Below are 10,006 nucleotides of genomic sequence, written 5' to 3'. Positions count from 1 at the left end.
GACACACACACAGACCAGGGACAAAAGAGCCATCAGATCATTGGAAAACAAAGAGCTTGTAATAATGAAAAAAGGACAGATTTCGTAACCAATCACTTTTTCCTTTGAAAAAACACAATCACAGTAACTTTGCTGTATACAACCACCTAGAAACTATGAAACAGTATCACATTGTGCAGTATTTTTTTTTTAAACCTACTTATCAAGAAGGGAATTCCACACTTCAAAAATTATATCCATTTGGGGAGGAAGGAGGAGACAGCTAATAGCGCAGTCACAGATACATCATGAGTCCAAGCAAGCGGCAATTCTTTGTCCTCACCTTTTCCACTGAGCCAGAACAGAAGAGTGGAGAAGGGGATAGCAAAAGAGAAAGGAGGGGGAAAGAAAGAAAGCACCCACAGAGGACTAATCACACTCCATAATTACTTTTGACATCTACAGGGCTTCATAGAAAGATCATTTAGACCAACACAGCGGGGAGGGGAGAGGAAGGCGGCAGCGGGGCCCGGGGGGAACTTTGGCATTTCCACTCCGGGCCCCTTCCAAGCGCCGATCCTTGGCCACGAGGACCTACGGGATGGAGAGGTCATGGCAAGTTCTACCAGGATGCCCAATTCCTCCTCTGGAGTGAAGAGTTTGCAATTTGGTTTACAGAGCTTGAGGGTCTGCAGGCCGCAGGGCACCGTGCCAGGCAGGGGCCGTGCCTCTTGCCCCTTGTGCCAGGGCTGTGCCCGGGCCAGGGCAGCCTTTGGCTCCCACCGGGAACAGGGCTGGGGTGTCAGCATCGGGGAGCTTCCCGTGTTGCGTCCCTTCCCTCTCCTTTTCCTGGGATCAAAGCCCCCAGGGATGGTGACACACCGGTTTAGCCCACGGTGGCAGCAGGGGACACTGGCCCCAAGGTGCAGAGTTTGGGATGGGGTCATGTAAAGGAGGCAAGGTCTGATGAGGTGACAGCCACTGAGCCCAGCCGTGACTGCTGCAGAGGTACTGTAGGGATTTCCCACTCTTCCCCCAGGAGCCCCAGCCCCTCTTTCCAAGGAGACAAAACAATCTGATTGCCTTCTGGAATAAAAACGCAAATTAAAAAAGAAATAAGAATGCTTAAGGCAGAAGATCACCTTCCCCCTGCGAGTGCAAAGAAGAAGGGCAGAGGAGAGGACGGAGGACATGGAGCTGGGATGCAGCATGTGAGCAAAGTGGCTTTTGTGTCCCCAGCTTGCCAAGCCACGTCCCAGCCCCAGGACAGTTCCCAGCACATGGCCCGAGCTGGGGACACAGCCCCTGAAGGCCAGCGAGCAGAGCAGGGCAGCATCCCTGCAGGACAAGCCAAACCCCCTCGGACCCCCACTGCTCGCTGGAAGTAAAATCCCCAGGGATTGTTATCTCCTGAAGCAGGAACGTGCTTTCCCTCCCTGTCTGCCACACTGGCGTTGCAGCTGAGCACCAGTACAGAGGCAGAACGAGCAGCACCAGAGTTTTTAGAGAAGTAGGAGTGGCAGGATCCACCTCTGCTGAGATTTCCCCCAGAGATCTCTCCCATTCCAAGATGTTCATGCTGAAGGCTGCTGCCAGTTGACCCCTTTCATTGGAATCAAACAGCAAAGACACTGAGAGAATGAGGAGGGCTGGGAGCAGGGTTGGGAAAGGCATAGGATAAACACCAGCTGACTTTGGGAATGCACCTGGATGAGAGAGGTAGGAGCTTACTGGATACATACAGGCTGCAGCCAGGAGTGCTGCAAATGCATTGCTTTTAAAATGTGGTGGGACAGCATCAGTTCTCATTGGAGAGCCCCACTCCTGCTTGCTGACTCCAAAGATCCCAATCCTGCCCTGCAGTCCTGTCAGGAACACACCCATGGCACATGGCAATGCCCTGCCCAAGCAGGGACCTGGTGTTTCTGGTGACACTGTCCCAAAGCCACACGGGGAACCCCAGCCAGCAAATAAACTCTGGATGCTGCAACACCTCACCCCCTGCAACCCCAAAATCCCCAGAGGAGCAGCAGGATGGAAAGCAGGAGGGAATCAGCATGGAGAAGCAGGTTCAAAGGCAATCTCCAAAAGTCACAAATGCCACAGGGTGGCATCTCCTCTCCTTAGACTGCACCGTCCATGGGTTTAACCAGACCGAAGCAGTTCCACACCATCCTCAGAGCTGTACAATCCAACCTCCACCGAGTCACGAGGCACAGCCCAACACCTGAAATCCACACCTTAGACACCTTCCTCAGCTTCCACCTCCCATCCAGCTGCATCCCAACAACTAAAGCAGTGGATAAACCTCTCACCCCCAGCTCCTTTTAACGCTGTTCTGTCCTTCAGGACTGCCACCCTGCTGCTCTCCCTACAGGAGCATTCTCAAGCACCCATGAGCAAAGCTCAGCCCAGGAAATTCCACCCTGGGAATGTCCCCACTCCCCTGGCTCCTGCTGCTCCCAAGGAGCGACAGGGCTATTTTCTCTCACCATCTGTTCTGCTTCATTAGGTCTCCCTTTATTGGCCAGATGTTCTCGTAGACGTGGAGCCATCCCGGCTTTAGTGCTCGCTCTCAGGAGGAATCTGCACGCCTGATTTCTCAGAAATCTCTGGGAGGGAGGGAGGGAACAGGCAGATTCAGGGCTGGGAGCTAGGAGCCTTTAAAAGCCACACTTCTGGGAATTCAGGCTGCTTTCCCCCGAGACAGCATCTTCACTGCCAAAAGGGACCATGTTTTATTTTAGGAGATAATGTTTGCTCCTCATAGCATGCCACCTCCCGTTTTTTTGGGGGTTTTTTTTCTCCTTACTTCTCCTGCCAGCAAAGACAGAAAAAGGGAAGAGTAAGAGCAGAGCAAGGAGCAGAGCAGATGGACACACTGAATTCTTGCTTCCCATAAGGATTTGGGTAAACTACAGAATAAGAATTTAATCACTTGCAACCCGACCCACCCGTCACGTTGGGAAGCAGAGGGTGGGACGGTGCAGCAGCAGGATGGACAGATGGACACAGCCCACCCAGCCATGCCCTGCCCTCCCCAGCCCAGCTGAGGAAGGCAGGGCGCTCCCAGGGGACTGGCATCACTTCCAAATCACAGAACCATGGAATGGTTTGGGTTGGAAGTGACCTTAAGGACCATGTAGTTCCAACCCCCTGCCAAGGGCAGGGACACCCTCCAGGAGACCAAATTGCTCACAATGTCTCTCTGTATTTTTAGTTTCCTTCTGAAAGGAAGATAATTACCAGTAAAGCTCAGATTCTTCGTATAAAAAAACCCCACTTGTTTAAGTAACACCCAGTGGTGTTACTTGATTTGAATGAATCCAAATAATTTTGGATTGCCTCCCTCCCAGTGCAGCTGCCCTCCCCTAAGCTCCCCAGGCAGGGATGGCTCCATTCCCCACTGCTGGAAAAACCCACACATGGTTTGGACATGGCACCAATGCAAATTAGGAACCTGAAATATTTGAAGGGGCTTTATCCCAGACCACTTCCATGGGAATGGGAATGCTCTGTTTTAAGTATGAGCTGACCTAAGGGAGGTAAAGACAGGAATCCAGGGGAGATGGACAGATGGACAGCACAGCCCCTGCTCATCCAGCTCTGCTCCCACCAAAGCAGCCCCACACGGAGGGAGATGAGAGGAGCAGCACCACAACAGGGTTTTAATCTATTTAAAGGGTTTTAATCTATTTCCAACTAAATGAAGAGGACCAAGTTTCCTTCTTCAGTTCCTCTGGGCAAGAGGCACAGCAGGCAAACTGAGGAAATGCAGCATTCTGGCTGTGGGGAACACGGTGCTGATTAAGGGAAACAACCACCAACAGCAACTGAAGAGAGATTCCTGCCATTCCATTGCCCAAACTGTCACCAGCCAGGTGAGGATCCTCCTTCAGGAGTTTCACCCTTCCCTTGCAGACCCAGGGAGAACAAGGGAAGGGAAGGAGCACAGGACTCTGAGGGCTCCATGGCTCCCTCCCAGGAGGAGGGGAGACCAACGAGACCATGGAGTTCACATCTCTCTTCCAACATGATTTGTTCAGCTGTCCATTACCCAAATCTGCTCAAGTACCCACTTCCCAAACTGGGAGAATGAGATGAGTCAAGGGGCACTGACCAGGACAGCGCCCAACAGAGGCTTTTTGCTAAACCAGAAGAGCTGTTTTCCATCTCACCTTCCCCACCAGGTGGGCACACCACAGTTCTTTCCATGCTCCCTGAAACCACTCCTAAGCCCCAGCCCGATGGATCCCCTCTGTCCCATGAGAACTGTCACCTCCTTGCCTTGTCCCACTTTGCTGGGCTGCTGGAGAACTCCTGAAAAGCTCCCTGCTCGGACTGAGATGCCCTCATGACACACCTAAGGCTTGGAAAAGTACTTTTGGATCTGGAGAATGAAGTTCCAAAGCCTTTGCTCGCTCAGTGTTTTGTGCTGTTGGTGGGAACCAACTCTCCTTTCCTTAGGATCATCTGCTCTACTTTCACACATGGAGAAGTTGGCTTTGAACTGGCATGAGAGACATGCCCAGAAGCAGTAGCAGCAACTAAAAAAATATCAGAAAGAGAAACTTTGGTTTAAAATAAAATTGAAAAGAAATAAAAGAGAGAGAAGGTACACACAGGTGCAAGTTGTCTCACTAAAGGGGTATTTGCAGGGGCATCACCCCACAACCCTGGAGATGGAGATCTACATTCCCCACTTTGTTTTACTGTTACAACCTTCATTGCACAGGACTCAAAATCACTCTCATATGGTTGTTAAGTTTCATAAATAATGCGAAAACTATATGCAACAGATACATCATATTTCCAAAAAATTATAAGAAAAGTTACATCAAATTAAAAAGTAGCTTCATGAATGAAGATACTGCTCTAAGTGCACTTTCCCTGCAAGTGCAGCCAGTGCCTCAGCGCTGGATATGAAGGAAAAAAACAAACAACTGGAGAAAAAAAACCAACAACAACAACAAAAAAAAAAATCAGATTTAAAAAGTCCGGTTTCAACCAGTCAAAACCGGGCCAAGCTGAAACTGAGTGTGCTCTTGGCACTGTCCCATGAGGGAGTCCCTATGATGCTTCGTTATCCAGATAAGGTTTGTATGTCCTTGTTGAGACTGTAAACAATCCTTCTTTCCTGAACTGTCCTCTTTATTGGCAAAACAAAGTAAAATATTTTATTTTTTTGTTTGGTTTTTTTTTTTTTTTTTTTTTTGTTTAAAATAGAACATTAAAATTAACCCAGAAGAAAAGAAATGAAACACAGTGAGCTTGTTGGAGTCCATAGGATCTGGTCTGGAAGAGCTCAGAAAACGTGTTCAGTGTTTTCTCCTGTTTTCAGCTGGATCTGTACCAGAGCTCGGGTTACTTGGGGAAGAGGGAAACAGAACGAGAAAACAAAGGATGTGGAATAAGAGAACGTGGCCATCTCATGTGTTCACTTCGTTTGCTAGGTCCTCTATCAATACCTTTGTGTCAGAAGCCTTGGACCTGGAAAAAAACAAAACAAAAAACACTCACTGGGGAGAAGGAATTCCTGGAATGACGTGCAGACAGCAAACCCACAGTGCACTTGGGGGAGTGAAAAAAAGGAAAAACATGTCTTTCTTGTGCAGAGGGGGAATAAACAATCTACTGTTTCACACCCTCCCACTCTCCCTGGGAATAGCAGAGCCTTGTAAAGATGCCCCAGCTGTCCCTCAGCATCCTCCTCCTGTGGCACTGCACCCCACGCTGGGCACGCTCTGCCCGGGGCCAGTGTCACCTGCCAGGCTGTGACACGGCTGGGGACGCTGCACTGCCGGATGTGGGCACCTGCCCAGCCCTCCCCACAGAACTGCACCAAACCCTTGCAGCATCCAGAGGAGTGTTCCTGCTCCACCTCCCGCTGGGCTGCAGGAAGGAGCAGGAAGTTCTTTAGGGATATGCCTGGCACATCTCCACTCACTGCACTGTCTGAGGGATAAATGGGCATGGCTGGAGGGAATTCCAGCAGGCTTTGGCTCACATTCCCTTTGCATAACATTTTTCAGTCTCCAGCAGCCACCCAAAGGCTGTTGGTATTGGTCCCATCCGTGCAGGGATAAGAGCCAAGCACAGCCCTGAGGCCAGAGCACACCCTCCTCCTCCTCCCACCCCTCCCATGCAGTGCTGCAGGGATTGCACAACACTCCTGACCCGCTGTGCCTCAGCATCCCTGAGGAGCCTGGGCTTGCTCCCTGGCCAAAGGGCAGGGCTGCACAGCTGTGCTGCCAGGGCAGGAGGGACACAGGACACTGGAGCAACACTGCAGGGAAAACACACAGTGGACAGGTTCAGGGGCTGGGGTGCAGGGTGGGGAAACTTTTGGGGTGCAAGAATGATGAGTGGGAAGAAAAAAATGTATGGGTTTGGATTTGAGAGAGGAAGGAGTCTGAGATCTCACGTATGAACTTTAACCAAAGAATAACTGGAATCATACAGAGTCATGGAATGGTTTGGGTTGGGAGGGACCTTAAAAATCATCTGCTTCCAACCCCCCTGCCTGAGGCAGGGATGTGAGTGACATCCATAGACCATATTGCTCAGGGCCAAATCCAGCCTGGCCTTGAACACTTCCAGGGATGGGGCATCCACAGCTTCTCTGGGCAACCTGTGCCAGGGCCTCATCACCCTCACAGGGAAGGATTTCTTGTTAATATCTAATCTAACCCTGCCCTCTGTCCGTTTAAAACCATTGCCCCTTCTGTCACCATGAGGCATGAAGAGTCCCTCTCCCTCTTTTTCATAAATGTCTGCTTGAGGAGAACATCTCCCCCAGTTTGCATTTATAACCTCAGGCAGACTATTTCTGCAGGAGGGGAGCCTTGTAAAAAGGGGAAGTAAAAAGGGAACTCCCTTTCCAATGGTTTACCAGAACCCCAAATGCCTAAAGGACGGATTAATTCCCTGGCAGAGAGAGGCACACTCGTTTAACTAATTGGACCTGCCCTCCCTTTGATGACCGAAAATCTTTGCGCGACTTTGAAACCTTAGTGCCATTCCCAGTCCAGGACTCCCATCCAGGACTCCCAGTCCACAAACACCCAGCAGGCACCAAGAACAGCGCCAGGGCAGGATTGTGTGGCAGTGCAGAGTGAACATACTGTGAGGCGAGGCGAGGCCTGCGCAGGGACACGCTCAGGCTGCGCTTCCACTGCTTGTTCTTGCGGCGGTTGCGGACGCCGTCCTCCTGGTCCATCATCTGGTCCAGGAGCGTCAGGTCGTCGGCGTTGAGCGGCGCCACCGAGATGTCCCTCACGGCACGGAACTCGCCGCAGTTGTTCAGGTGCTCGTTCTCCAGACGGAAGAAGTTCCACACAAACCGCCTGCGTGCATGGATGGATGGAGAGAAAAAAGGAGAATCACCACCTGAGTTCCCTTTTTACAGGCATTTCCTGCGTTTGGCAAAGCACTGGAGAAACATCCCGTGGCTAACTGTAGCTATGATATTTTATGAAAAGTCCTTTGCTAGGATTTTTCTCTTATTGTAGCTGAGAAGCCTCAGAAAAGAAATGTAAACAATTAAGTGTCTGCTGCTGTGGAATGCAACAGGTGCACCTGTGATTGGTGCACCTTGGTTGTTCCTAATTAATGGCCAGTCACAGTCAGCTGGCTCGGACACTGAGAGTCACAAACCTTTGTTATCCATTCCATTCCTATTCTTTCTAGCCTTCTGATTAATCCCTTTCTCTATTCTTTTAGTATAGTTTTAGTATAGCATTTTAATATAATATATATCATAATATAATAAATCAGCCTTCTGAAACATGGAGTCAAAATTCAGATTTCTTCACTCATCCCGGGAGCCCCCATCAGTTCAACCATAGCTAACAGCAACATCTTTCCTCTGGAGAACAACAGAACCTGTCAGTTTTATTCCCTATCCTAATATGGACAGCATGGAGAAACATTGTTCAAGCTTTACAAGCATTACAAGCCAAAGGGCACCTCCAGCACCTACATGAGAGAGGGTCAGCATCAGGTTCTTGTGGGGTTGGGTTTCCAGCTACAGGAAAGGTGTTTAAAAGTCCTGGAAGCTTGCAGGATCCAAATTGATGACATAGAACACAAAGAGGTTTGAAAATCGGAAACTTGAGAATCAAGTGAAGTTTCAACTGGAAATGTCAAGAAATGTGGTAAAAACTAACTTTTACCCTCAAGATTATGTCATGTTTCAGAAGGAACTGCAAACACAGTGTGAAGGATTCAGCTCTACACTGTGGCAGAGCTCCCTACCCTTTTCTCCTCTCAGCACCCTGTTTGGATTAAATATTCCTGTTAATCCTGGTCTCCTTGAAATAAAAACCAGTATACTCCACATCCAAGGATCCAGGTGCTTCCTCCACTTGCTGATGTTACAGAACAAAAAAGTGAAAATAAAAACAGGAGAAATGAGCTGCTCAGCCCACAGCCTCACCGGAACACCTCAAGTGGGGCAAACACAGTAGAGATGATGTCCGCAGCGTAGGGAAAGATTTGCATGGAAGTGAGGGAGATCTGGATGGTCCACGCAAAACGCAGGATGACATCTTCTACAATGGCACAATAGTAGTACGCCTGAGGAGCAACAAGAACAAAACAGCTCAACAAACACCTTCTGCATCCAAAAGACCTCATCGGGTCTTTGGGAAGCTACAGAAGCTGCTGCTCAAACTCAAGCAAAACAAACAGAAATGATCTCTTGGAAACAAATCAGCTCTGCTGCCGACAAATCCCAGGCTGTAGCACTGAAATGCTGCAGTGGGCAACTGCAACATGCTCTAAACTCAGCAAGTTTGGTTAAAGGGTTACAAGCCTGTCCTAAGGTAAGAGCAGGCTGCATACGCACTTTCTGTGGGTAGACAATTCCTTCTCGGAGAAAGGTATTTTCACCAGCATTTTTGTCAAAGAGACCCCAGTCCATCTTCAGGTCCCAAATGAGGGTATAGCAAGAGCTGATGAAACAGAAGATAATCCACAGGTAGAAGAACACTTGGGTGTCACTGTGGTTTTTAGCTGGAAAAGAGAAGAACAACACACTTCTGTAGAACTGAGAGCACATTCATTCTTAAAACTGCTACAAACTGCCTCACTTGAGCAGCGGAAATCACCTCTTCTACCCAGCTTCTGGGAAAATACATCAAATACTAATCTGAGCCAAACCAACAGCCTTAGCAGGACCTGCTTTGTATTGCTATTTGAATTCCACTTTCATCTTGTTCACCTTTCAGCACTTGGGATGGAAATTTACATTAATATTTGGAACAGGCTCCCAGGGACGTGGTCACAGTCCCAAGCCTGCCAGAGCTCAGGAAGCGTTTGGGGAACATCCCGAGGCACACGGTGGGATTCTTGGGGATGGTCCCATGCAGGGCCAGGAGCTGGACTCGAGGATCCTTGTGGGCTCCAACTCAGGATATTCCATGCTTTTTATTTTCCTGGATTCACGGCAGAGCTGCCGTTCCGGCTCTGAACAGCAGGTGGAAGCTGAGAGCCGCGTTTCGCAAAGGACACGGGCTTGTACAAAGGATACAGCACTGACGCAGAGCTCACTTAGGAGGGCTTGGTAAGAAAATATTTGAGTTTGTATTAATATCAACAGCCGTGAACTCGTGCACTAAAAGCCTGAAAAGCACGGGCAGTACAGGAATTACCACCAGCCATTTCAGAGCTTGTGGTGGCGAGGGAAAAGGCAGCAGTACATTAAAATGTACAAATCCTAAAGTAGGCTCTGTGTGGAGTTTTAAATACCCATACAGGGCTCCTCTTTGGAAACAGGAGACTGTGGGCCCACCATCTGCTCAGCTGGGGATAGTTTTTCCAACGTTTTGTTTCCCACTCCCCCCTGAAAAGGTTACGTTGCTCTCAATTTGGCTACAATTCCCTACATCAGCTGGCTGGGGAAAACCAAACAGAGCTGGTATTTCTGTTTGCTTTTGGAAAGCTGGCTCAAAAAATTCATGCAAATAACCCCCATTATGATGCTTCGGAAGGCTGAGACATTTTGCACCTGGCTGCTAGCGGGAAT

The 10,006-nt window shown here is 49.3% G+C and overlaps 1 protein-coding gene across 1 annotated transcript in view; it reads right to left on the bottom strand.

Annotated features, from left to right (window-relative positions):
* Positions 1-37: 37 nt before the first annotated feature.
* The window catches only part of XPR1 (xenotropic and polytropic retrovirus receptor 1), a 112,776-nt gene continuing 102,807 nt past the window's right edge, over positions 38-10,006 (bottom strand). Inside the window, exons 12-15 of the mRNA XM_041478944.1 lie at positions 8,828-8,994; positions 8,417-8,556; positions 7,104-7,325; positions 38-5,469 (exon numbers count right to left, since the gene is read on the bottom strand). Of these exons, the coding sequence (XP_041334878.1) occupies positions 5,409-5,469; positions 7,104-7,325; positions 8,417-8,556; positions 8,828-8,994 (590 nt within the window). The 3' untranslated portion in view covers positions 38-5,408. The remainder of the gene's footprint in view (positions 5,470-7,103; positions 7,326-8,416; positions 8,557-8,827; positions 8,995-10,006) is intronic.

The sequence above is a fragment of the Pyrgilauda ruficollis genome, unplaced genomic scaffold, assembly GCF_017590135.1.
Source record: "Pyrgilauda ruficollis isolate IOZ18807 unplaced genomic scaffold, ASM1759013v1 scaffold47, whole genome shotgun sequence".
In the NCBI taxonomy this organism is placed as follows: domain Eukaryota; kingdom Metazoa; phylum Chordata; class Aves; order Passeriformes; family Passeridae; genus Pyrgilauda; species Pyrgilauda ruficollis.
This window is presented reverse-complemented; position numbering and strand designations above follow the sequence as displayed.